The sequence below is a fragment of the Ptiloglossa arizonensis genome, chromosome 8 (assembly GCF_051014685.1).
Source record: "Ptiloglossa arizonensis isolate GNS036 chromosome 8, iyPtiAriz1_principal, whole genome shotgun sequence".
NCBI lineage: Eukaryota > Metazoa > Arthropoda > Insecta > Hymenoptera > Colletidae > Ptiloglossa > Ptiloglossa arizonensis.
The window spans coordinates 18,549,999-18,576,778 of record NC_135055.1 but is presented as its reverse complement, the minus strand read 5'-3'; the positions used below and the strand labels follow the sequence as shown (position 1 = coordinate 18,576,778).

General features: G+C 42.8%; 3 protein-coding genes, 1 long non-coding RNA gene and 2 other non-coding genes across 9 annotated transcripts; 3 read left to right on the top strand and 3 right to left on the bottom strand.

Moving 5' to 3' along the window:
• Positions 1 to 445: 445 nt before the first annotated feature.
• On the bottom strand, positions 446 to 8,147 carry Nan (transient receptor potential cation channel subfamily V member nanchung). Its single transcript, XM_076317887.1, has 14 exons — positions 7,935 to 8,147; positions 7,096 to 7,274; positions 6,936 to 7,023; positions 6,660 to 6,836; positions 5,965 to 6,154; positions 4,820 to 4,973; positions 4,504 to 4,758; positions 3,389 to 4,008; positions 2,998 to 3,163; positions 2,444 to 2,705; positions 1,355 to 1,536; positions 860 to 976; positions 666 to 791; positions 446 to 596 (listed from the first exon to the last, which is right to left on the bottom strand). Exons 1-14 carry the CDS (start codon positions 8,023 to 8,025, stop codon positions 468 to 470), a joined length of 2,736 nt encoding a protein of 911 aa, XP_076174002.1. The 5' UTR covers positions 8,026 to 8,147; the 3' UTR covers positions 446 to 467.
• Positions 8,148 to 8,741: 594 nt separating this feature from the next.
• On the bottom strand, positions 8,742 to 8,815 carry Trnat-agu (transfer RNA threonine (anticodon AGU)). The gene has a single exon. It is a non-coding gene; the product is annotated as a tRNA-Thr (tRNA).
• A 482-nt stretch (positions 8,816 to 9,297) lies between these two features.
• Positions 9,298 to 9,369, top strand: Trnap-agg (transfer RNA proline (anticodon AGG)). The gene has a single exon. It is a non-coding gene; the product is annotated as a tRNA-Pro (tRNA).
• A 697-nt stretch (positions 9,370 to 10,066) lies between these two features.
• LOC143150595 (putative peptidase C1-like protein F26E4.3) lies at positions 10,067 to 23,553 on the top strand. 2 transcript variants are annotated; one of them, XM_076319009.1, is made up of 8 exons: positions 10,067 to 10,719; positions 20,643 to 20,937; positions 21,025 to 21,088; positions 21,179 to 21,377; positions 21,897 to 22,192; positions 22,443 to 22,642; positions 22,848 to 23,002; positions 23,081 to 23,553. In XM_076319009.1, exons 2-8 carry the CDS (start codon positions 20,661 to 20,663, stop codon positions 23,198 to 23,200), a joined length of 1,311 nt encoding a protein of 436 aa, XP_076175124.1. In that variant the 5' UTR covers positions 10,067 to 10,719; positions 20,643 to 20,660; the 3' UTR covers positions 23,201 to 23,553. The 2 variants fall into 2 exon arrangements, with proteins under 2 accessions (XP_076175124.1, XP_076175125.1); XM_076319010.1 differs by lacking the exon at positions 10,067 to 10,719 and adding an exon at positions 19,332 to 19,623.
• On the bottom strand, positions 13,367 to 26,733 carry LOC143150596 (uncharacterized). Of its 3 annotated transcripts, none has more exons than XM_076319011.1 (7): positions 26,634 to 26,733; positions 25,991 to 26,369; positions 25,581 to 25,771; positions 24,458 to 24,826; positions 20,035 to 24,088; positions 18,224 to 19,896; positions 13,367 to 18,065 (listed from the first exon to the last, which is right to left on the bottom strand). In XM_076319011.1, exons 2-5 carry the CDS (start codon positions 26,322 to 26,324, stop codon positions 23,855 to 23,857), a joined length of 1,128 nt encoding a protein of 375 aa, XP_076175126.1. In that variant the 5' UTR covers positions 26,325 to 26,369; positions 26,634 to 26,733; the 3' UTR covers positions 13,367 to 18,065; positions 18,224 to 19,896; positions 20,035 to 23,854. The 3 variants fall into 3 exon arrangements, with proteins under 3 accessions (XP_076175126.1, XP_076175127.1, XP_076175128.1); XM_076319012.1 differs by having other exon boundaries at positions 19,800 to 19,896; XM_076319013.1 differs by lacking the exons at positions 13,367 to 18,065; positions 18,224 to 19,896 and having other exon boundaries at positions 23,985 to 24,088; positions 24,224 to 24,826.
• On the top strand, positions 19,939 to 20,632 carry LOC143150600 (uncharacterized). Its single transcript, XR_012993119.1, has 2 exons — positions 19,939 to 20,047; positions 20,119 to 20,632. It is a non-coding gene; the product is annotated as an uncharacterized LOC143150600 (long non-coding RNA).
• Positions 26,734 to 26,780: the final 47 nt, after the last annotated feature.

Below are 26,780 nucleotides of genomic sequence, written 5' to 3'. Positions count from 1 at the left end.
CGTTATAGTTACCACCATGGGTCTATTGCTTTTACGTTATGTCCATAGTATCATTCATTAGTCGACTCGCATTGTAGTGCCGGCTTTAGGGATATGCAATCCGTGCAATTGTTCAGGGTGCCATGTATAGAGGACGCCATTTTTCCTTCTTCTATAAAATTTAAAACGCCGTTATCTTAACTGCTTTTTTTTATAACTTTAAAAAGTTTTAATAAAATGCGAAACATGGGAATCATCGCGAGTAAAAGATAATAAATTATAATTGGTCACAATTTTTTAAACAACAGTGAGAATACCAGAATGGTATTAAGTGGCAATCGGTTGCCACTTATTACGTATTTATACGTCCCTTGTTTTTGTAATTCATATATTTACACGTTTATATTTTTCGTCACAAAGATGTTCAATAAATATTTTACAACCACGGTCGTTGATTACATTGAGGAGTACATCGAAAGATGCGTTTGTTACAAAAGAACATTATCTTCGGTTGCGACGGCCTTTTCCTTTGCCATTTTTGCCTGCCTTTTCTTGTACAATTTGTCATGTGTCCTCTTCATTTCTAAAATTTCTTTCATTTCTTCTTTATCCTCTTCCTAAAACATGTGTGACGCTTAATCGTTCCGCGTGTTATAATTTTAACGCGCCGATTAGCTATTATTTACCGACTGATTCAAACGAAGTACCAACGCTCTCCGACCATCGGACATTGGCTGCGAATAGTCCATTAATTTTTTCAGCCTTTCCTTCGGACTTACTCCTCTTTCTACTACCAATACTATGCGCGCCCACTGCAACACATACTTTGTAAAAACAGTGATCGTCAATAACATACGAAAAAAGAGAGGGAAAGAAGTACTTGTCTCTGCCATTCGTTCCTAGTTTCGGCGATTTTCTGATACGTGTTCCCCATCATAGCGATCAACATGTTTACGAGCAAAATCGCAACGATCGCCATGTACAGAACGAACAGAAGCTACAACAGAATTAGTGTTCGCGTGAACTGTCGCTATCTGTCGATAGAATGAGCCGAGTTACCGACGCTACTCGCCCATTCAAGCGGTAAAATAATAATAACAATATGCCTTCGTTGTGCCAGAATTGTGTACAAAATATACAGAAGTATTGAAATAAATCAAAGAATATAGACGTAAGGTTATACATTATGGTATAAAGGAATGGTACAACTATATACTGTTCTTAACCTAGTCACGAAAATAATGCGATGAAAATACAGTGAAATATACGATACGTGTAAATATACGAGATCGAGTGTAAATATTAACCATCTAAACATTGTAAGAAAAAGATACACATGAAACAGCAAGAAATTGTTAACGGACCGAGTATGTACCTTGGCTTCCATCTCGTGTTGCGTTCTCTCGAACGCGCCATAATAATCACCAAAGTTCGTCATGCTCATAAGAAACATTGCCATCACGCTCTCCATTGGCGAGGGCATTGGATTGCTTATCGAATCGTCGACCCCTTCCGGTGTATTAGGATTGTCGAAGGATAGAAATATAATGTAATAGGCTGAAAGACGAGGAAATTGATGGATGATAAAGAAATACAATGTCGTACCGGCATATTTGGTCGGTATTGCAGGTTTCGATGCGATTTAACCGCAAAAAATTACAAAGGGTAAGGTCGTTATCGAACGAGCGACTCTTTGTATCACGATCGTACGGTTTTCCTTATTCTTCCAATTGAAAACAAAGAAGACGGACACACGAACGTCCGTTCCATGTTCTGCCGACACCGATCCAAGATACGCGAAGACGGTAAAATCACGGGTAATGCGGATCGATGGTAAACAAAAATTGAGAAGAAATTTGAACCGTACGACAAAGCTCGTTAAAGTGAAATTGCGTAATAACGCGGCGTAGTTAACTCAGTAAGATCTTGGCGTAGTGCCTCGGTCCTTAGTAGAACGTTTCACATTAGAAGAGCTTCCAGTGTAATAATCTGTGTCAATGTCGCTTCTGATGCGGCAAAACAGACGATTAGGTCATAACGTAAAGTGGTATCGTCTCATCGACGCCGTTATAATTTGGTTAATGACTCCGAAAGGAAAAGAAAAGAGGGGAAAAAAAAAACGAAGGCGAAGAAAGAAGCGGATCGCACGGTGAAGTGTATACATATATACATGCATATGGACTGGTTAACGTCCGTGGCATTTCGATTGAGTCGATCGATCGTTAACTGCTCTTAGTATCGGCGGTTGATGCGGTTTCGTTTGATCGGCCGACCGGATCGATCTCATAGACGATCGATCTCGTGGTCTATTTATACCCGCGATACGAATAAAATAAGACGCGATATATCTTTAATCGTGTGCCAAAAGTTTCAGGCCAAGGAGGTGAGCCACGTTCGTAAAAAACGGAACGAAATCGGTCGGGAAAAATGGAGAACGATTTCGATCCGGTTCCCGGTTCGTTACCCTGAGAGAATCCCATCACGAACACCGAGTAGATGGACACGAAACGTAGCAGATCCCCCATGATCATTCTGTAGATCATCACGACGAAAGGGCCGACCGTCTTGAAACCTCTGCAGAAGAACAGGAAATACGGCGCGGTGGTTAACATCACGACGACCGCCAGCATGTCCTCGACCTGGTCCGCGCAGGACAGTCTCAGGATCGGGAAGGATAACAGTATGCAGCAGGAGAAGAGGAACATGACTCGCGACGGTGCGGTCATCTGGAAATAATTCTCGTTAGCGTCGACCTTTCCATCGATCGAATTCAATGATATCTACCGAGTGGATTGAAAAGTTTCTCTAACAGAGAATATTGGTCAAAAATGAAACATTCGTGTAGAATCTTTGATCGTTTGCGCTCGAAACTTTTTACGTCTCGAAAGAAACTGAAGCACTCTCGACGAAATATTTCGTACGAAAAGTAAAAATACATTGGTCACTTGGTCGTTTCGATTTTTCCATCGTACCAATTTGCACGCGCGTAATTCTCGATTCACGTCGTTATCGTCTCACCAGATTCTCGATGAACATATTCAGGCCCAGAAACCTGGCCTCCCGTAACGCCGCGAATATGTAGAGGCCAGCCGCGACTTCCATCATCAGTTCCGCGATCAGTCGAATCTTTCCCGAGAACGTTGAAAGCTGCATCAGTCTGCACTCCTCGGTGAGGTTGTTCCACCTAATTGTTACGTACAATTTTCTATCTTTATTCGTAATTTCGAGTAAAACAAACACAGGTTGCCAACAATCGTCCAATCATCCGTAAACGAAACCCGTGTACTTCAACGTTGCCTAAACTTTAAAAGCGTTTTGTTTGGAAATCGGTACGTCGAATGGTTCTTAAAAAAAAAAGAGAAACTTTGTTACCGTTTCGGACTTTCGACCTCGACGAAATACAACGTACCAGTTGTTTCTGTCGTTACTCCCGGTCATCGTCACGCCATCGAGCAACGACTTGGTCGTGAGGAGCAAACTCTCGTTGATCGCGACTTTGAGATAATCGGTATCGTTTTTACGTTGGTGTACGTGCCCGATCGTTTCGTAGGTACTGTTAAAAAATTGATTCTCGTTCCCATCGGCGTTCAGCGAGAAAACGTTCCTCAACGTGGACGTTACATCGGCCACGATGTCGAGCTTCAGCTTCTCGATGTGGGTTGGTGTTACGTTTAAAGTAGATCTGAGGTTCGCGATCAAGCTGGTGGCCACGATCCTCCCGACCAGCTCCGAGAGGCTGAAGTTTTGACGATTGCTCGTGATTTCGTTCGCGATCGTGGTAAAATTCGAGAGAAGATCGGGTACGAGCGTCGTGGACGATTCGGTGGTAGCAGTGGGTGTGCTCGTCGTCTCGGTGGACGAGGTCAACGATGGTCCTGGACGAAGGGTGAAGCTGATCAGGGAGAGGACGAAATAGAAACAAAAGAGGAAGAATTGACGATAGAATCGAGATTTAACGAATGTGTTCCATTTCGCGTTCAACAGGTCGATCAGAATGCCGTCCATCAGTTCCAAGTGTTCTTCCGTCTCCTGAAAGGCGAGAAGAAACTTCTATCATCTCGACTGACAACTATCGGTGACCATGAGGGCTCAGACGATTACTCGATAAATGCTTACGAGCGCGTATACGGTGTGAAAAAAGTTATCGATCGCGATTCATTCGTATCGACAACCTACAACGTAACACTAGAACCACCGACAGTGAGCGTATTACTATTCGTATCACATAAGGATCACATAAGTATCTTCGAAGTTAGATAGGGAAAGGGCGAATTAATTTACGAGTACCATTCGTTGTACATTTTGATAATCGTCCACGAATACTGTAGACAGAGTCATTGTTAACGAGTAACTTTGAAAAGAAGTTAGAAATAGGTCGACTTGACCACTTTGGTAGTTCCAGTGTCGAACAAGCATGTTATTCTACACTGGATGCTCGTAACGCGTCGAGTTAACGTCGTATCATGTTTTGCGTGCAAGTCAAAGAGTTGAAGGGCACGGTGCAATTGTGCTTGTTCCACTCACGCCGAAAACCACAAGATTCAAGGCGGAATTGTGGCTGATGTTCCCCGTGGTGACGTCAATGGTGTCTACTTGCGAGAGAGGGTACGCCGCGCACGTGATGCTCCCGATCTGCCAATAGATTTCTCGCTCGATGTTCAGAATGTGAAAGAACAGCTCGATCCTGGCCAATTTCGCCGACAATGTCAAGGGCGTCAGATGTTGAGCGTTTCTTAGCGACAGGGACGCACCTACCTCGTACGCCATGTCGAACGTAGCCTTGCGTTGCGAAAGGAGCTCGTCATACCGATCCGTGACGATACGTTTCTCATACTCTTACCATCTTTTCGTAGATCACCAGCATGTGCAAAACGGTGTTTCCGTTCGTGTCCTGTTTATCGGGATCCGCCCCCCTCGCCAGTACCAATCTGTAACATTCTTCTTGGCCCAAGCAGGCTGCGAAGCTCAAAGGGTACTCCCCCCAATAGACGTACCTATGTTAATATCTCTATGCTAATAAAATACTTTGAGCTCTTTCGGAAATTCTTCGAGGGGTTGCACCACTCTTTATGGGGACGTTTTGAAATAAAAATCGATGAATGTAAAAAAAAGAAAATGTAACATTCTTCTTGGTCCAAAAAGGCTGCGTTTTGAAATAAAAATCGATTAGTGTGAAAAAAAAAATGTTTGAATTATTGGGTTGTTCGGAAAGTCATTTCGTTTTTTTTGGTGAAAATGAAACACGATTTGTTTGGAGCGTATAAACATTTGATTAAATTATATATATATTCTCCATTTAGGAAAACGAAATAACGAAATTTTATCGAGCTCCAAGTTTCAAGTGTTAATTGCATAAGGAGATGGGTACGATAAAAATTTTTTCTTCGAGCCAGGATTTTTTTCACGATGGAATTATTCTAGCGGGTATTCTTACGAATTTATCGCCATCGTTATTTATTCCACGGTAGTTTTTCAGTACTGTGTAAAAAGAATCGAGCGAACAGGAGCACGTACAGGGAAGAGTAGAAATAATATACAGCAGAAGTGATCGAACAAAAGTGTCTACAAAAGAGGATAGGAATAATATACAAGAGAAGAAGTAGCTTACGCGCCAAGAAATGAGAAAACGGAAACGTGTACAAAAGAGAATAGAAACAATATACACCGATAGAAGTAGCTTACGCGTCGGGAAATGAAAGTTACGAGGTAATAATGTAACCTAATTCGAGGAAATAATATTAGCAAGGGATCGAGGACATCGGTGTTGTCGATGTAGAATAATATTCGACGGATCGAAGTGAACTTTCCGTTGTAAGTGGAACGTGTGACGAGTTTCGAAAGGAAATTCTTTTACATAATCTTAATGTATACGAAAATAAAAAAATGTAACAAAAAATGGTAGCGATTTCTGCGATTGTAACTCGTACGTTGGTATCGACAGAAGTGGTGTAACCCCTCGAATCATGCTCAAAAGCATTGTATTACCCGTCGTAATTCGTTTCAGGAGCCACGGACACCCACTCGTGATCCACACTGTCGGCACGCGACGCTTTTTGATCCTCGGGGCACATAAAGTTCCCCACGCATCTTTCGTGAACATCCGCTCCGCTGTCGAGCAACAGCTTCACCAAAGATGGATCTTCATTTACAATCGCAATGTGCAATGCACTCTCGCCTGTAGATTCCAAAAGAACGAGTTACGATAATCTTTGAACAGTTGAAGCGAAATCGAGTCCTCGAGGTAACAGTTACAAAGTCGAGTTTCGGTTCCATCTATCTTAATAAAAATGAACTTTTTTCTATTTCTTATACAGCGTACCAAATAATTTTCTTCTTGTCATTCATATTTTTGTCTATCATAGCCCAACGAGTTTCGTAATTACTACTTACTGTAGTAAGTCGAGTTTCGGTACCAGGGATCTTCCTTAATAAAAATGAATATTTTTCTATTTTCATCGTACCGAACAAATGTTTTTTTCGTCATTCACATTTTTATAGTCCAACGAGTAGTATAGTAAGTCGAGTTTCGGTATCAGGGGTCTGTCTTAATAAAAATGAATATTTTTCTATTGTCATCGTACCGAACAAATATTTCTTCGTCGTTCAAATTTTTCCCTGTCACTGCAAAATCTGTGTCTGGTTTCAGTTACACAGAAAGATTATTCTGGTCCTCGACTCACCGTAGTATTCGTCGCTGATGTAGATATCGTTGATGAGCTTCGGATAAAAGCGCAACAAACGTTTTGCCAGGTCGATGTGAATAGCAGTTGCGTGCAACATGCACAAATGTAACGCAGTTTCACCGACCGCGCCTCTTTGACTCAAACTCCAACAGACCATTCTGTACTTGCTCTTATCTGGACACTCGTTGAAACAACGTATATATTTCGGTGTCTCGGACATTCCTTGATGTTCGATACCATCTGTATTGTTTTTTTTTTTCTATTTTTCCTTACCTATTCTCGTCTCGTCGACTTCATCGTCGCCCATGTCCTTGTCTATGTCGTAATCGGTTGGATTCTCCATAGCCTTTAACGGTGGTAGCTACAAAGCGAACACACGACGAAGTAAAAAAGAAGAAACGTTCCGTGGATCTTTGTACATTTTCTCCTTTACCATTTTATGCTTCGGTCGATCTTTGTTCCGTAGCAAAACCAGCTTCTCGATTGGAATCCATTTACCTCTACCCTTGTTGTACAAATACGGTTCCACTTTTGTCCTCAAAGCGTGATCAAGCTCGGCGTACTGTTTGGTTTGCGTGGCTCTTTTCATCATGTCTACCAATAAACCACCTCCTGTTGGAGAACACCCAGAGAACTATCTTAATCTTGCGTTCTTCCGTTTGAGGTAATTGGATAAACAGCAGGGATCGAAACAAACAGTTATCTTTCGTTTTTGAATAAATTCTATTCGAACTTGTACGTTTCGTTCAAGAGAATACCTGTTCGTGTGGAATTATTTTCAATACGTTGCCATTAGAGTACGGAACTCGTGGAATAGATAGTTTCGAATCCGTATAGTAAAAGTTCCATGGAAACAAACGATTTTCGAACGTTTGTTAGAAAAGGTCTCGTAAGATAAATAAAATTACCAAACTATTAGGTACTGGTTTTATTCAACGATACAATATCACGTTATTAATATATATATTTGGAACGAAAAATATAAAAAATCGTAACATACTTGTCAGGTATAACACCTAAATAACATTTTACCGAAAAGTGTCCAATTGTATAAAACTCGTGTTTTGAATTTCATAATATAATGAGAGACCTAAGGAAATATATCTAGGAGGAAGCGGTTCGATAAACGTGGAACGTGTTGTAATCGTTTTTATTATGAGAAAAGAATATATTACAAGAACGCCGTAACATTGGAAAAAGCTCGAATACTACCTTTTCAACGCGCTCCATTTATCTACCGTGTATCCATGTACCGTCAGACACTGTACGTACCTTTTAAATCTACCAAGTTGTACATCAAGATAGATCCAGCATCTGTTTGTTTCTTTACTCCGCTGGCTACATTGCTCTCCGTATTTCCCATCTTTTCAATTATCTACGAGTAGTTTCAGCGTGGAGCAAAATGCAGTCGAAACCGTTCCAAGTCTCAACGTTGGAACATTTTCTCAAACGCTTCGTTACCATGGGACGTCGTTACGGTATCGATCACGCAAATATGCCGTATATTTCCACAGGATGACAATGCTCGATTACGTCGCAACGCTGCAAAAGCGGAAATCCTTCGCGACCAACAACTCGCGAGATAAGCCTACGATTTCCCAACGGAAGGATTTGGTAACGCGCTTATTGCTCTCCAAAGGATGTCCTGTCTTTAATTGTCCCTAATAGTCTCGAAAAATTAAATCCGCAAAAAAAAAAAAAAGGAAAATAAAGATTACGACGAAATTAATATGACAAGGAAATAACCACATTGATAAAGCTTCCGTGACGAAACCGGTTTTATTATTACGCGAAACATTGGGATCGTGACAAAATTTCATAAGCGATCTAATGGAAAATAAACGAATGACTACGTTACTCGTCACGAGGGACACACCAAATATTGCAATATTTGCTCCAACAATGATTTTGAATTGTTTCTTTCGAGTTGAAATTAATCGCGTCTCAGTACTCGGTTGTGTCGTCACGACTATAAGTTATATATAGAAGCAGCACAAATGCATTTAATCGTGCTAATTAACGTTTTTTTAGTTAGCAAAAATACCGATAAAAAAGACAATAAAAAAAAAAATATGGACTAGGCCCCGGAGGGATTCGAACCCTCGATCTCCTGTTTACTAGACAGGCGCTTTAACCAACTAAGCCACGGCGCCAAGTTGATGATGGTTTGTTATAGAATGTATATATAGTATTACAGAGGTCGTTATCGTATGTTTAGAGAATTCTATTTCGTACGAAATCAGCGTGTAATCTACGCTAAATGCATCCAGGACATGCTATCCAAACTTTAACGATAAGAAATTCATAAATCTTGTTGAAACGTTTCTCTAGAATTGAAACTATCGCGTTTCTTCGCTAGTACGCGTATATTTTGAACGAAATAATTACAATTTCTTAATCCATCGGTTCACGTTAATTTCATTATGCATTCAAGGCTACAAAAAACATTGAATTCCATTACGTGTGACGATAAGGGAGTTAATGATCGCTTTAAACGAATATAAATCATCGGGCGACGTATTACTTTGCGCGCAATTTATCGACAAGGCAATACGTTTCGTTACAAATTTTAATAATTAAAAGGTAACACAATCATTAGTTCGTGTACCAAATTTTGGAATAGTCTTTCAACGATGGCTCGTTGGTCTAGGGGTATGATTCTCGCTTAGGGTGCGAGAGGTCCCGGGTTCAAATCCCGGACGAGCCCACTTTTTTTTTTTCATTTTGAAGTACAAGATTCGTCGTTTAAACAACCGAAGCTAAAAATTGAAAGTGTACGATGTGAAATAATTTCGAACGACAACTTATGAATTTCCAATTTCTCATTTCGACCGTTCACTTTCTACAAAACATTCATCTTTCTCTTTGTTATTTCAATCACGTGTCTTGTTTCCACAGCTCTTCTTTCCCTCACGAAGACTCGAACGTACTGAAAGCGTTCAAAATATTAACAAACGTCTTCATCGTTCTTCAATTTGGGGAAACGGAAGGAAACCGAGAGAAATGAAAGCGAGAACGAGTACAACTTGAACGTAAGTAACGCACGAAAGATCCAACGACACCGCGAGCGTTCTGTTTAAAATAATTACGTATTCGTTCGTTTCGCGAGGCCCAGTCGGTGACTCGACGCTCGTAGAGAAATTCATCGTGACTGTTTCGCGGATGAGAAATGGAAACGGACGTCAGAGACGAATCGTACAAGCTCGACGATGAGTCTAATCGGAGACCTTTGCATATCCGAGGAATGACGAATCTCGACGGAAGAAGTAGCAAGGAGATCCGGTAGGTAGCCGAGGGGAAAGAAACGCGACGCGCGATGCGCGATACTTCGAACCGAACAGAACCGAATCGCGATGAACCGCGAGATACGTACGACACTCCCGCGTTTACCTCGCGTTTACTTAGCGTGTTCGCGGACCAGTTAGGCTCGTGCTTTCGAGCCGCCAGCACCGGCTTATTTCTCTTCTAATCTTTGCCGATCGCGAACCGACCGTGACTTCGAATTTTCGACTCTCGCGTGTCTCCTTTCCCATCAAATTTTTCCTCTTCTCGACAAATTTTTCATATCGCGCGTCTCCACTTTTAAACAAATTTTTACATCGCGCGTCTCCTCTTCCACAAAATTTCATTCACCACGCGTCTCCTCTCTCGCTTGAGATTTCTAGAGCGCTCGACTCCACCTCCAGAAGAATTTCCATATCACGCGTCGTCTTTCGAGACATTTTTTCACCACGTGTCTCCTCTTTCGCGAAATCTTTTTCATTCCTCTTCTGCGAGATTCGCACCGATATTTCTTTCCAAAAATTACTTCATCGCCCGCCTTTCGTTTCCAAAATTCGTTCCTCGCACGACTTGTCGTTACCAAAATCTTTCCACCGCAATTACACGGGAGCTTCTTCGCGTAAGCATCCTCTCGAGATCTCGCGCTCGTCGAAGAATTATTCCAACGTTCTGCATCGCGGACGTACCTGGCAGATGGTAGCGGATATTCCTCGAAGACACTAGTCCCCCTCGTTCGGACGTCAGGAAAACCCCGACAACAGACCCTGGACCACGAGTAAGTCGCACCGCGAAGTGTTTCCGCCGGGAGAATTGAACTTTTTCATTTGGTAACGCGACGGAGCGATCGGAGAAAAATGAATCGAAAATGTAGATTGAAATTTTTCTCCATATCTTTGTAACGCAGATTTTGACCTAATTACTTGTGTTTCCGTTCGTGTTAATGCCGCTCGGTGATCAAGGATACGCGAGAAACGCGCGCGTTCACGGTTTATTTTATTAGCTTACTTTTGATATCGTTATCGGCTTAAATATTGCTGAGAACGGGATCCATCGCTGTCTCGTATTTCTCGAAAATAAAACCTCGTACGGTGGAACAATTTTTTATTTCGTTTTTGTGTCGCTCTCGCGCAGAACGATTATCGTTCGTGTCTCCGATATTCTTTCACACCGAGATCACCACGAACGTATTCAGATAGGATCGCGTCACACGATCGAGAGGCGGCACTGTCCGATGGATATGAAGAACAATTGTCAATTTCTGCGAAAATTGTTGCAAAGGGTTAAAATTTGTCGCGCCGTGGCGTTCGTATTCGACGTTTCGTTTGGCACCTCTATCTGATCGAGTTTTAAATTTCATACGACGAGTCTGCAGTCTGAAGTGAGATTAAACGAGTTTACGATTCTTCAGACTTTGAAATGCGTACGGGACAAGATTACGATAAATAAAAGAACGGAAGTTTCGGTTTCGGTTTCGGTTTCTGCGAAGAGAGAGGTGTTCGAAATACGGTGCAATTGTATCGTATACACGGTTACAGCAATCGCAACAAAATATACCCAATCAACGTATGAATCATATTTAGACAACAACACGATCAATTCGTAATCGACTCGATTCAAACGCAGAAATGTTTTTCAGTTTTGCAATCCTTTGCAATATTTCGTATACCGTAAGAACCACGTATCCGCGTTCGATTATCAACGGTTGGCCGCAATTGGAAGAAATGGTCGAAAATGTAAAATTATACGAAACGTTAGTCGTCTACGTCTGTTGCCCGAAGCTGATGATCCTTCTGTAAATATACCACAAGTATGTACATATCTATGTATGTAAAATGCATTTTATCTTATCTCAAGGACATAGACATTTTTACCTTATCTAGTGACATATAATTTCTATAATTACTGCATTTCTCTCGTATTATAAATTCTGCTTTACTTTATCATCTGCCGTTACTACCAATAATAAATGATGACGAATATCGTGTGACATAATAAAAATACACAAGTATATATATACGTATCGGGTTGTTCGGAGAGTCGTTTCGTTTACCAAAATATGGAGAATGTATAATTTAGTAAAATGTTTATACGCTCTAAAAAAATCTTATTTCATTTTCACCAAAAAAAAAAGAAAAAAAACGAAACGACTTCCCGAACAACCTAATATATAGCGTAATAATGCGTGACATAATAAAATACACGAGTATGTACCGTATATATGTGTATAGCGGAATAATACGTGACATAATAAAATACACAAGTGCGTACAGACAGCATGTATGAATCTATATAGTTTTCGCTACTAATCAGTGGTTTCAGCTGTCCGCGAAGAACTCTGGAACTCATCCCCCGTTAACACGACAGGTTCTTACTGTGTCATACTAGATAGCAACACGATCAACCTGGATTCAACCCGGTTTAAATGCAAGAACGATTCGGGACACGTTTCGAACGAGCCTTTTGCAACATTTCGTATACCTCGTGCATCGTGACACGACTCGAAACTCCATTTTCACGACCGCATCCCCTACTTCTCTTTCTCCGTCAACGACCATTGTCACGATGGACGACCTTCTCTCGCTTGAACTTTACTTCACCTTCTAAAACAGAAATCGCTCCTAGTCGTCGTCCACGAATTCGATACACCAAACGCCAAGCTGAATCAAAATACAAAATAACACACGGTATTGTATTTATCAGAAGAGCACAATAACCGATTTAGATAAAATTTTCAAACGAGTGAAAGATAAACCACGATGCGTGGTTCGTTCGATAAATAATAATACATATTCGTATTACATTTCGCGTTGAACTAATAAAAGTCCGATCCGAATGGTTCTCGATCGAGTAAACATTGCGGAGGAACGGTTGTATCGTACGAAATGGCGCCGATTCTTTGTCGTCGTACTCCAGATCGAGTCACGGTGATCGTGCACCGAAAGAAACGGTTTTTGGAAGGTCGGTGAAAAAATCTAGTTTCCAAACGTAGAGAACAAAAGATAATCGTTATCTCGTCGACGCCCCCGATAAACGAAGGAAAGGAACGCGCGGTTGATCCGTTTCGTTATCTAGACGCGTGATGAGGCAGCGTCGTGAAAATTTCAAAGATGTGTCAAAAAAATTCAACGAATGCGTCGCTGTTGCACCGGCGACGGTTTTTCCGCGGTCGTGACGGATACACTTTCCAGGGTACCGGCGCGTAATCGTGGATAAACAAGTCACGATCGCGTATCATATCCATAACGCGGGAAGAACGAGCGGAATTTGGGGCAACGGGCGCATATACGTGTTAATATGACGTTCGCGTTATTTTTAGCGCGAACAATTTGAAAGATCGCGTATAAGCATTGGCGCGCCGTGCGATAAACAGATTAAAAGAAGAGGAAAAACGCGCGAGAGAGAGGACAAGGAGTGGGAGCGTGAAGTATTCGCGAGAGGCAAGACATTAAAACGTACGATGTTTATTACGAATCGCGAAAGAAACGCAGCGTCTGGGATTTCAAACATTTTACGGGATCGGGATTGATTATTTGACGTTCCGCGTTTTTCTTTTTCTTTCGAAATCAGGCGAACGTGGCGAACCGTGCGTTCCGCCGAAGAGAAAGAACCGCCTCGATCGAATCGTATCGATCGTTCGTACATCGTCGATCTCGCGATTGTATATCGGGGAAAAGAAGAAACGAGAAGAAACAAAGATCGCTATCGATCCACTTTGATAGTTTTCAAATAAAGGAAATTCAAAACGATCGGTCGATCTTGAGTTTTGTTACTCGAAAGAATAACGATTTTTGCGAAACGCTTGCAGAATGGGATGGATTATCGATAAACGCTACGATATTTTACCGTCTAAAGTGTAAGAAAAAGAATAACGTTGAAATTTATTTATTTACTTATTAAACGGGTAGAAAACCTTTAACTTAAACTTCGTTTGAGTTAAGATCGAGTTGAAATTGTTATATCAGAGTACTTCATACTCGTGTTGTTTCAATTAAGCTTCAGAGAGACGTCTGAAGCTTTTCGTTTTAAAAACGATCGGAGATTGGACCTGGATAAGAATTATTCTCTATTATTGTTACTCGAATACGGTCGCGGTTTTATTAAATCCGATTTAATTCAACTTTCGGTCGATATCGATCGTTTCTCGTAAAAGTGTATCAGAGTCGGTGATTCGTTTCCCTGTTATTGTTACATACGCTGCAAGACCGTTTCTTCGTGTTCGACAGGCTACATACGATTGGCTACATTTGATAACACGTGTCGTACGGTGCAATCGAATCGCGTTCACGAACAATCGAGCGAAATTCGAACGTTTCGATGTTCTGCTCGGGCATTCCAGCGGAGTTCTCGCGAGCGGCTATAAAAATAAGCGCATCCAGAATATCGAACGGGGTGTCTATGCGATGGCCCGTTCCTTTTACCGGTAAACGGAACCCCTCGGCCCTGAAGCGTTCAACACCCACTTAAAAATATACGATGTTAACCTCTTTTCTCCGATCGAGTCATTTTTAAAACAGCCACCGATCGCGAACGCATCGCTATAATTATAAGTTATAGGCAGCGATGCTCGATACATTCGGGGTATGTATCCTTCGTACGAATTTTGGACACAAATATTTTTATAACTTCGTGCAAATATTCGATTCGTACTCTTTCTTTAACAAAGGGTTCGTTCCACTGATGTCAATGAACTACTATTATTATTATTATACAGTATCCGTATCGATTGGTATAGATAGCGATGCATGATGCACTCGGATGCATTTTTAGTATCATTTTTGGATATCGGTATTTTTATAACCGATACCGATCCATTAAGACACTTTTTTGAAAGAAAAGATTCTGCCTATTCGTGTCATTGAACTATTATTATTATTATTATTATTATACAGGATCGGTATCGATCAGTATAGATCAGTACAGATAGCGATGCACGGTGCACTCGGATGCATTTTTGGTATAGGTATTTTTATAACGAACACCGGTCGATATCGATCTCGTATCAACTCAAGCAAACATGTCGAAAGAATTGAACAAAATCTAATCTTACGAAATTGCCTGTGGCCGTTGAATTAATACGCAATTATTTGCTTCGTACCCATTTGATTTTGTTCCAAAAAAATATCTGTTGCCATTTTGATCTCGAAGGATAGTTCTAGGCTATTGTAGTCCTCTATTTTGGCAATTAGAGGACCGGAGTATGTCTGCTATCAAATACATCGGTTGAAGAGTGTATCTCTCGACAATCAACAAGTTACGTTGCGCGATATTCCACGATACGTGTATCCTTGGATTTATTTAATAGAATCCACTCGTTCGCTAATACATTTAGAATAAGAAACGCCTACTCGATGTTAGATTCGATCGTGTATTCGGCTAGACCAGTTACTACGGTTACCGAGTACCTTTTCACGCCTCCCAACAAGGTACTTGGATATCGAATCACTCGATTCGTTCGTATGAGTCGGTTCAAATCCTTCCTCTTATCGCTACATCGATACGGGAACCTTCTGGCGCTTCCGTGATCCTTTCCCACCGAAATTTACGGTAACGATCCAACCCGATCGTTGGCTAATCTACTTAGAAGTGTAATCGGAATTTTAATGGGTGCCAGCTGCCGTAAAGGTTGACGCAAACTTTGATATCTCGCGTTATGTCACTGTGTTTATCGATCGGGCTTGGCGAGCAAGTCCGCGTTGTACGCGTTGAACGTCTTACGACCGATAGACTGACTCGTTTAAGATTAGGCGGGCGTGTGTTTGTCGAGAATTCCAAATTCGCCGCGGTTATTTGTGACCCGAAAAGGTACCCGCGTCCAAGCGGGTCAAACGGAATTCCACACGACCGATGGTAGTTGCCCCGGTATCGTTAATCGCGTGACATCACGCTCGCTACCGCGACGAATCGTTTATTACCGCTTTCTTTGGTCGAATGAAAAGAGAAGAAGAAAAAATATTGCTCGAATTCTGACGAATTCGTGGCCGCGTGTTTGCATGACGTGCGATCCAAATATAGATACGAGCGTTAGACGCGTGTCGCACGAATTACCTCGTGATATCGATAACACGACCGCTGTTCGATAAAGAGCGTTTGCACAACTTACGTAACGAGAAGTGGAAGAAAAAAAAAAAAAAAAACTGGGAGCAGCTGTAAATCGATTGGCTATCGGGGAACAAAGAGATCGGAAGTGAAGCTGTACGCGTGGTACGGGCGTTTCGAAAGACGCGCGCCGAACGATCGTTACACTCGCTCGGTTCACCTCGACCTTCGATCGTCGCTCGCGCGTTTCCATCGATTCGATCGGTTTCTCGAATGGATCGCGTCGCAAGGGCGACGTAATCGAAGGCGAAGCGAACCGCGCGGTTTGTTATCGCTGTCGCTGATTCATCGCGGCGAATTGTTCGGCGAATCGTTCGTCTCGATCGTGGCGGAGTTGTAAAAAGATTGCATAGTTATCCATTGACTACATTCATTGAGTAATTCTTTCCCTGACGTCAACCGTACCATCGCATGTGAACGCGGTTAACCAATGCACGGTGTAGTTGTGTACGCGTGCGCGCGCAGCTCGATACGGTGTCCCCTCTTTTCAGTCAGTTGCGTCGAGTGCTCGCGTCATGACGCATGAAATATTTCGCAGGAACTATTACGGAAGAACTTAGACGATCGATCCACGGAATATGCGATACGAATATATGTATATTTTAATTATGCGATCTATTCGAACGCACCAGCCGGTACTATTATTATCGTCTTTAAAAGACAATTCGACAAGGACGACTGCTCGATATTAATTTCAAATCTTGTTGCCGCGAGATGCACTCGAAAGATGCAGAGCCCTCCCTACGAAATTGAACCAACCTTTTACTTATCGCGCGGTAAACGTTCGAAAATATCCTTACGATTAATCGAAAATTAACCGTAATTTCGGATGCAAGATTGTATTTGTATTCGATTTTAGATATTTTATCGCTCTGGACTTACAACAATCTCTCTCCGTAAACTTCCTGAAAGGAGTGGATGTTTGTCGATATAATCCATTGCTTAACACCGGAAGGTACATGCAACGAAACATTCGAATTCGATTCGTGGTTTCTCTGCGGAATATTTACCATGTGCAATTCTTATCTCACATTATGAATAAGCAATGTTTTTTTTTTAGAACACGACTGGGTCATACTTTTAACGAATCTAATTAACAAGCTTCGTTTCCATAACGATCAAAAGGTGGTTCAAATTTTCGACCTGCAATCTACATATGGGTATTCCCCGAACGCTTTAACTAGAATACACGTTGAAAGTCATTGGCTCAAAAATGTCCCCAATTTGTGTTCTTGACTTGACGATACAACGAGAGAGGCAATACGAAAGTGTCTAATAACATCTATAATAATAACTTTAATTATAGAAAAAAAAATATATACAATATATTGCAAGGACGCGAAGGGTCGAGGAAGACCCAAGGAACGCACCAAGGTTAAGAACGATATTAACGGAACGGTCTTAACATCTGCGAAACGATAAACAAAGCGTGACTCACGTTTCGAATTGCAAACTGATCTCATTAGATTCAATGATCGGTGCAATTAAACGTATTTAAACCACACGTTCCGCGATGAGATCATCCCGGACGAAATCACCCGGCGATATTGCACATGTGTGGACTCTCCTCGAGTCAGAATTACGTGATCCGCGCGCCGCAACACAACCAGAATCGGCGAGGGATGTCTTCGCGCGGTTCTCGGCGCTCGGGAAGGGTAGATCGTTTATCCTCGACGAGAGACATTATACTTTTAGCTACCAAGACGTGGGCAGGGACACGCGCGTAATCGTATCGCGGCTGCGTCGTCGGTTTATCCCTAATGAAACGAAACGGGTCAAGAACGTCTCGCACTCGCTCGTTTGTAAGCGCACGCTAAGTTATAACAGAGCCGCCACGATTCGTTACGCGATTCGCGTCAATTCGTTCAGCGAGCAACGAACGGATTTTATACCGAGCCCGCGGAACGCTTTGACGAAACGAGACGCGCGACGATACTCGAGAGAAGACAATTGATCGCTCGTTCGTCGTCGAAAGTTCCCAGATCCTTCGGTAGAGAGCGATTTGGCTGCACACGATGATCGAAACTGAAAAACAAAGATTCATTACTAAAACATAATTACTATATTTATAATTGTTACATTTCATTACTAAAACATAATTATTTGTACATCGTGTTCTACGTATAACGTTCACGAGTCTAGAAGCTTCCGTTTGTCATCGTATTGATCACGAACAGAATTACCTAAACCCCTAGTAGCCATCCTCTGTCAGGGTGTAAGACTCGAAGTAGGTCTTCTTTTCCACCCTGAGTCCTCTCGTCGTATTCGAATCATACAGTACGGGGTAATCCTCGCTCTAGTCTTTGGCGATTCCAAGGAAATTTACTCTTGGATCATTTTTGCTGCTGAGGTGTAATTCAATTCCACGAGAAACTCGATTTTGCCCTGATCATAGGAAATACCGCGTCGTGGAAACTATAATTGCGCTTTGCACGGAAAATCCGTTGAAATCTTCTGACCACCACAGAACCATTCCCCTAATGTACATCTCTCCGGTTCGTAGTCATCTATTTCTGCTCCCGTACGTGATTATTGCGTCTCGAAGATGGATGTCTGACCGTGCGTGAAAAGTAACGATCGAAACACGGTACTTTGCGGCCGGGACGAGGTCAAAAAACTCGAAGACGCGATACGTTCCAGTCTGGCAGATTCCATTAATATTATAATGATTCGACAACGGGCGAGGATTGTGTCTCGATCGACGATACCCTGTACTTTCGATCATACGCGTGCCTACGTGTTACCAGAGCCCGAAGACATAACGATTTTTCGTGAAACAATTCGTGCATCCTCGAAGTATCTTCGGTAAGTTCCAGGATCAAGATTTAAGGCCCGTCAGATTCTTAATGGTCCCTTTGATGGAAAATCGAGGGTATATCGAAGAAAATCCAGCACTCCGCTCTTCGTCGGAGGGTTGTTGGCCGCGACGTTGGCTATCGTTCGCAATTGGACGTTGCACGACCGATCGTGGAATAAATTGTTCGTGTAACACCCTAATGTTACATACGACAGATCCAAAATACGACTCGATTCCCGTCCACGTTGCACAAGATACCGCGCCACGGTCAACGCGGTCTACTTCCTCCACCTTGTTACGGGAACGGACGAACCTTGCCGCGAACGACAAATTACGCACGTGACATTTAACGAGGAACAGAGAGACGCGACTTTTAACGGGTTACCGAACGAGAGGGAACGATTCTTTGGTTGTACGCTCGCGCATTTTGGCACGGTAGTCGACCGATGATGCCAGCTGTTGCCGAATCAGGTACAACTGGACGAAGGCTGAATAAAATGTAACGAGTGCTCGAAAGAGTTACGCGAGCCTCGACATTGTTTCCAACAACGTATTCGCCCCGCGTCCGAATTCCCGAGGAATTTCAATCGGTGGCCAACGTTTCGTTTACATTTTCGAAAGCGAGAGCACGCGCGCGAGAAACGGTGGATCCCGTGGTTCAGTGAAAAGGAAAGTAAACTCTGCACGCCCCCGTTGGTGGTTCTTCGTCTTAAATATGCATCCCAGATTCGTAACCCTTCCGAACTGTGTCGCACCAAGAAAGTGTTCAACCTAAATTTCTAAAAGGTACGTCCCTCGTGTGCCACAGCTTTGGCAACATCGATTTTATTTACGAATGTTTATTCTCGAGTCAGCCTCAACCGGTGACAGACTGTTATTTAACACTAGAACTACCAAAGGGGTCGATTTGACCTGTTTCGAATTTCTTTTTAAAATTACTTAATTACCAACGATGTCTTTACCTACGATATTCGTGGACGGTTATTAAAATGGATAATTAATGGTACTCGTAAATTAATTTGCCCTTTCACCGTCTAACTTCGAAGACACTTATGTGATCTGAAACAAACAGGAATATAGTCACCGTCGGTAGTATTAGAGTTAAAATCATAATTTGGACGATTGATTGTTCAAAGACATCGAAAGTTTCGAAGTTTGATATCACGATGCTGTTTAGGGATAGTATTTTTTACCTACCCCCCTTTTTGAGGTAAAAGTGTTCTTCATTTTCTTGGAAATGATTGTTTTCTTCTCGATCCTACGTATGTTTGCTCACGATAGGTGTGATGACCGGTGCTGACCGAAAAATGGCCTTTGAATTATTTTTGGCTGTTGTATAATAATGGTACATCCGTGGTCCGCGACATGGTGGCAATTTGGCCCAAGGATGCTCACTATTGGACAGATCTTATATCAAAAGTCGTAAATCATGTCAATGGTACTAAAACCGTTGAAATTTATTATTCCGATGGCGTCCAGGGACAATGGTATTTTTTATCTACTTCTTATAGAAAATTATCGAAGAGTGACGTTTAAAGTATTTGTTGCTGTTGCATAGTAATCGTAAAAAATGAGTAACAGTTGTACACTACGGTTAAAGTATTCATTCCTGTTATATAGTAATTGCAAAAGAATGAGCGACGATTGTATTTTTTACCTAACCCTTTCAGAAGATGACGAATGATCTTTGAAATATTTTTAACCGTTGTATAGCAACTGTACTTTGAAATTGATCTCGCGGGACTAAAATTAACGGCGCGAGAAAGATCCTGTTAGCTAATAGCGGACCAACGAATTCGTTGCAGGATCGAAACTCATCGAAGATGCGATCGTGCTACAGTCTAGGGACAGTCGTCTTCGTCCTGTTGCTGTCCATCGTGGAAGGCTTGCCAGACTATTCGGGACTTCCACCTGGCCCCTACTGCACCAATTGTTGTGTAGGGCGTCACGACGAGTGTAGTGCCCCGATCCAAGCCACGATATGTTACTGCGACAAATTCTGCGAACGATACAGGGAGGAGGATTGTTGCCCAGATTATTGGAGTCTCTGCAAAGGAATTGAGATCAACGTCACGACGTTACCACCGGAGGAATTCAGACGTTCGTAGTTGACGGATCTCTGTTACGATTAGAGTTAACGATTCGACACGATCGTTTCGTAACCGCCTAATCCATTCGACGTTTCAGAATGCCACTTCCAAGGGAAGTACTACAACCACAATCAAACCTTCAAAGTCAACTGCAACGTATGGTACATTCCTTTCTTCACTCTTCTCTTTATCTTTTCGCGTCTAGTTCGCGTCTTCTACTTTATCTTTTTCAAATGTTTTCTCGGTTTCAGTAAATGTTCCTCGATGGGCAGACGCGCCGAAGTGTTCTGCGAGGAGAACCGATGTCTACAGGAACAGGAACTGATAGACGAAATCAACATGATGAACTCGTTGCTTGGTTGGAGGGCCAGAAGTTACTCGGAATTTTTAGGCAGAACGCTCAAGGAAGGGGTGCAACTCCGTTTGGGTACACTGAACCCCACGCGATCGGTAAGACGAGTTTCAACGCGATGGTCTCTCGATCGTCGCTTTAAAAAAAAAGAAACATTCGTAACAGAAAATCGAAAACAAGTGAAAAAACCGAGAGAATACCACGATCGAACGTGCATCCGAGTAATCCGGGCGTAATTCTCGGTACATCCGAGAAACTACTTTCACGGTTTGAAATCGATACGTTTCGAGGTACCTTCGAACCCGATGAACTCTTGAAAGTAGTTTGTAACTCGGTTACTCTATCGAATTTTACCAATATATTCTTACATAGTCGAACCTGTTAATCCTTCGACTGCTACTATACACGTCCACAGAAAGTTATCCATGCGGACTATGGAGAAAGTATAATTACGATCGTAACTTGTAATTATTTTTGTCAGAGTTTATCCTAGAAAAAAGAAATATTCTTTGAATTGCATCGACGCAAGAGTGTTCGCCACTGAAATGGTTAAAAATGTAGAAAATTTTCCACTTTATCCTCGCATCGAGACCCTTAACGCGCTTCGTCTATCGAAGGTCCACAAGATGAACTCCGTTCGACGAATTTACGAGCCGGATTCGCTGCCACGGGAATTCGACGCCAGAAATCGTTGGCCACGTGACATCTCCGACGTCGAGGACCAAGGATGGTGCGCCGCGTCCTGGGCCATCTCCACTGTGCGAGTCGCGTCCGATAGGTTCTCCATCATGAGCAAAGGCGCCGAGAACGTCGATCTAAGCCCGCAGCATCTGCTCTCGTGCAACAACAGGGGTCAGCAAGGCTGCAACGGTGGTTACTTGGACAGAGCCTGGATGTATATGCGAAAATTTGGGTAATTTTTACACATTCTCAACAATCTTCGCGTCACGGTCGACTCTGGAGAATATTCGCTCGAGAATGTTTTCGATTATTCCACTCGAGACGAGTGGAAAAAAAATTTTTTTTCTTTCATCACTTCGAACTTTTTTCATTATTTTTGCGCGTACTAAATGGATCCCAGAAATTACGGGACACCTTGTGTACTCGATAATACCTCGAGGACACTTTCGAACAGCGTCGCTTCGACTCTGTATTGTTTTCAGCTTGGTAGACGAGATGTGCTATCCATGGAGGGGTAGAAACGAACACTGCAAACTTCGAAAGAAAACCGACTTGAAGAACGCTGGTTGTTCTCCGCCAATGAATCCTCTTCGAACGGAACTGTACAAGGTCGGACCAGCCTATCGTTTGGGTAACGAGACCGACATCATGCAAGAGATCTTAACATCGGGTCCAGTTCAAGGTAACTTCGTTACTTTCTCGAATGCCGAAATCAAACTTCGCTAATATATCATTTTACATACTCGAGCTTGTTAAAAATGTAAAAGATTTTCGATTTCTTCTTCGTGAAAATCTCCCGTACACGTACAATCTCTAAGAGCGAGACTGCTGTACCTACGTATATCTAATATATCGCAAAAAAAAAAGAAAAATAATAATGATCGCAGCTACCATGAGAGTCTATCAAGACTTCTTCTCCTACGAGTCGGGGGTGTACAGACACTCGGAGATCGTCGAGCGCTACGACTCCGGTTATCACTCGGTGAGGATTATTGGATGGGGAGAAGAATACCCCCGTAGCGGCCAGTCGCTCAAATACTGGGTAAGATGGATCCTCGTCACTTTTTGTACGCGTGAATCGTTGTCACTTTTATACGCTCTCGAATCGTTTCTGTTTCAGCTGGTAGCGAACTCCTGGGGTCGTCAATGGGGCGAGGAAGGCCTGTTTCGGATCCAGAAGGGCACGAACGAGTGCGAGATCGAGTCGTTCGTTCTGGGCGTATGGGCGAAAACCGTCTAGGAGACCAAAGCTATCGTTGTTCGAAGTTCGTTGATGCTCGCCGTGCACCGTAAAAACTTCGCGACAGAGAGTGCATTTATCGAGATCGGCGTCGTCACGTCGAGACGATCGCCTCTTATTGTTATCGAGACGCGGTGTCGCGTACAAACCAGAATCGATAAATAATATATTCGTGCACGAACGAGAATTGGCCGTACCTTCCGCGAAGGGGGCCGGAACAGTCAGTTGTTCTCTCGATAAGGTCGTTGCCCGTTGCGCTTTACACATGACCGGAGACGCAGTTCGAATAATTCGTACATTCTAATCGTACGTATGTATTTGCGTGTTTGTATGAAATAAAGTGTCAAAATACACATGCGTTTGTAAGTAAAATTCGGTCTTGCGAGCAATTTCATTGGACGATGGTGCGCGCGGGAACGGAACGCAAGAAGCGATACGATCGTAGGGTGAGAGTGATCTTAGCGAAGAGAGATCATTTTTTTTTATTGGGAATCAGCGAAGACCCTTTCCGGGAAATCTTGTGAATTTTCACGAACGGTGTCTCCTTTGTTCCTGGGTGCAGAATAAACTTCGTAAGAGTCAACATTCGGGAACACGCGTCATCGAGTGTTCCACCTGTGTAATTACGTGCTGATCGAATTACGCGTCTACTTCTCATACTACGACGCTACGTCGTGCGGTCCTACAGTGCGGACTGTACACCTCCAATTTGTCCCTCGGTGTATTCATCGCGGAATAATCGATGGGGAACGGTACATCGTTGCCACGTAGTATACAGGAATCCGTCATACCGAGGAAATGCTCTCCTGGACCGAACGGACCCCGTCCGAACAGAAAGTTGGCGAACACGAGCTGGTACTGCGGCCAACCGAGAGGATGACCTCCGTTCTGAAGAGAGAACAAAAACGAACAATTTTAACGCATCTGATTTCGTTTCTCTTCGTTTCTGTGCTCCCTATTCCTTTCCCCGATAATCTCTGTTCCTTAGAACCGCATCGAGTACCTTCTTCGCGCTTTACTCACCTAGAACAGATTAATCGATACAGTAGCGAGAAGGTGAATCGCGAAGATCGTTAGTTTACTCGTGGATACAATTTTTCGTGACTAGAGTATAGCTTTTATCGTAAATTGTAACGTTATCGACACTCCCGCGTGGACAACGCGGGGATACGTGTCGAAACATTATATAATGGTCTATAACGGTCTACTTTGTGCCGTGATGTTCTTACTTCGTTTAAAATGGTAACAACGTTTTACCGAGGTCATGGAATTGTACGCTATGTCCAAACACTTGGCGATCCTGTCCGGGTCCAGGCCAACGACGAATCCGTAGAACGAGGCGAGCTCTTGCTTCGAGATCACACCGTTCGCAGAGCTGTTGATCGCGAGGAAGAATATCCTCGGTAGAATCTTCAGCCAAAATGGAATGTCGTTGTAGGACGCACCACCGACAGGTGCGACGACTCGCGTCCACCAACGCAGCCATTCGTCCAAACTGATCTTCTTCCCTTGTTCACCTTCGTACTTCCTTTCGTCCAGTATCAACTCGGACAGGCCCTCCTCGGCCTCTATTAATCGTAAATACTCGGGCCCGTTCCACGACCAATCAGCGAATCTTCTGAGTCGCTTTTTTCAAAAGTGAAAAACATTAGCCACGCGACGATCAACTCGACCGGGTCCTTCTCGCTTTCGGGTGTTAGGTTCGAGCGAACGTTTGATATTTCTCTGGAACGAAACTAACGGAACGTCCCCGCTCGAAAGTCATAGTACACCTACTAAAGTGTCGCAAAGGCCTAGAAAAATAATAATAAAAATCATCGAACACCGTTAGCTGTGTGTAATGAATGAAAAAACGTGTGCAACAGTTTGCACAAAATCTCACCAACATCGTTAATAACGATTAGATCTTTTTCTTTCCGTCTGTACATCCTTCGTGTACCTCAAGTACCGCTTTCGATAATATTCACTCCCTGGCGATTAGCTTTTTCATAATTTCTCGATTAATTGAACCGTTCCATTCGTCTCACGGAACGTTGAAGAAACTTTGAAACCTTTTTTTTTTCTTTCTCCGTGCTTAATTAATAGCGAAAATATACCCGTAAATATAGACAAAAACGAAGCAAAATAATTTCGATAATTTACATTATACTATATAATCAAAATACGTGTCCTATGACTCTTGAGCGGGTATACATCGTGTTCAAATTCTCGGTATAGCTTTGCAGAAGTTTCACCTTGAAAAAGAAATGTTTTCGAATCAATAACAATTCAAAAATACGTTTCTAAGGCCACGAATTTTGAAAGTGTATACGAAACTCGATTTTTCGGACCCGAAAAACGGACAAGACCCCTTGTTGTACGAATCTAAGCTCGTAGATACCTCCGAAAGCATTCGAAAATCTTTCCTGTCGATAAAACCGTCTTTGTCGTGGTCCAAGAGGTAGGTGAAGAAGTGCGAGAATTTGTCCCGTTGTATGGTCGCCAAATCCTTCAGTCGTCCTCCCTTGGTAGTTCCCTCTCCATCCATAGCCTCGAGATTCTCGTCGCTAGGATAACGATTCACCCAAGTGGCTGCGTCGAGGAGAGAAAGAAAAAAAAACGAGAGAACAAAAGCCGAGAGACGAAAAAAAAATAAAAATAAAAGGGACGGAAAAATATTTTTATTAACAAGTTATGGAAATCGTACTGGTGAATGTACTAGTGTGGAAACATGGATCTCTAAATGGTGCTCGATCTGGTATTGTTGTATCTGGCGTTTTCTTTTCTACAGAGGAATGTACGAGAGCTTACTCCAAACGTGCACGCTCCAACCAGGAGGGTCCAATTGCTTGTTGGGAATCGGAGCACCGACCATCTCGTCGACGTTGGTCGACACTGTTCGCCATCTCTTCAACAGATCCTTCGTCCTGTCGCGAGTACGATCGCAGGCCTGTCGCCAGTTCGCGATAAATTTACGAGGTACTTTCAACGCGTTGCTTTCCTCCAGGCCGAGTTCTTGGCTACCCGCGGAACTTCGGCTCCTGTCGATCGTCTCGGCATCGGTCGCCGTTACGGAACCCTCAGCGATCTCCTGCATCGGAGGATAATAAATCGGATCCTTTATGCTGTCCGAACGACTCTCCATTGCGAACTACGCCTCCTTGCTGACAACATATTCCGACTACCTCTCCTGAAATAATCAATTGCACGACGAGAGGTCACCGGGTCGCTCGATAATACGTATAGAACCGCGCGAAACGTTCTCGTTTTTGCGGCTGCCTAATGCAACGCTTTTTTTCGTTACCATCCTCTCAATGTGTTTCCCTCGACACCCGTTTTTACCCCTTCAAATGGTCGATTCAACGCGTGTCTTATTACCGATCGTTCACTGATCGACCGAAGCGATACTTGATCGAAGTGTCAATCTCAATACTTGTTCAACTCTTATACTTACCGTGTTTGTGGATCATGAGAAATTCGTCTACGAATTTCAAGTAACCTATTATCGCGTTGCTTCATCCTTTGTTTGTTTAACGAAAACAGCATATATCCACTTTAAGGTAAGATTAATATTCGGTAATTAATTTGATAGTAGGTATAT

Bases quoted from the DNA above. Each gene is read 5' to 3' on its own strand.
- LOC143150595 (XM_076319009.1), top strand. From the start codon at position 20,661: ATGCGATCGTGCTACAGTCTAGGGACAGTCGTCTTCGTCCTGTTGCTG. The intron at 22,193-22,442 runs GTAATTTTTACA...TATTGTTTTCAG, and splicing joins ATGTATATGCGAAAATTTGG to CTTGGTAGACGAGATGTGCT. The intron at 22,643-22,847 runs GTAACTTCGTTA...TAATGATCGCAG, and splicing joins AACATCGGGTCCAGTTCAAG to CTACCATGAGAGTCTATCAA.
- LOC143150596 (XM_076319011.1), bottom strand. From the start codon at position 26,324: ATGGAGAGTCGTTCGGACAGCATAAAGGATCCGATTTATTATCCTCCG. The intron at 25,772-25,990 runs GTAAGCTCTCGT...TCCTCGACGCAG, and splicing joins TTGGAGCGTGCACGTTTGGA to CCACTTGGGTGAATCGTTAT. The intron at 24,089-24,457 runs GTAAAACGTTGT...TTCTCTCTTCAG, and splicing joins CGTACAATTCCATGACCTCG to AACGGAGGTCATCCTCTCGG.
- Nan (XM_076317887.1), bottom strand. From the start codon at position 8,025: ATGGGAAATACGGAGAGCAATGTAGCCAGCGGAGTAAAGAAACAAACA. The intron at 6,837-6,935 runs GTAAGGAAAAAT...ACGAGTGTCCAG, and splicing joins AGTCGACGAGACGAGAATAG to ATAAGAGCAAGTACAGAATG. The intron at 2,706-2,997 runs GTGAGACGATAA...AATTATTTCCAG, and splicing joins ATATGTTCATCGAGAATCTG to ATGACCGCACCGTCGCGAGT.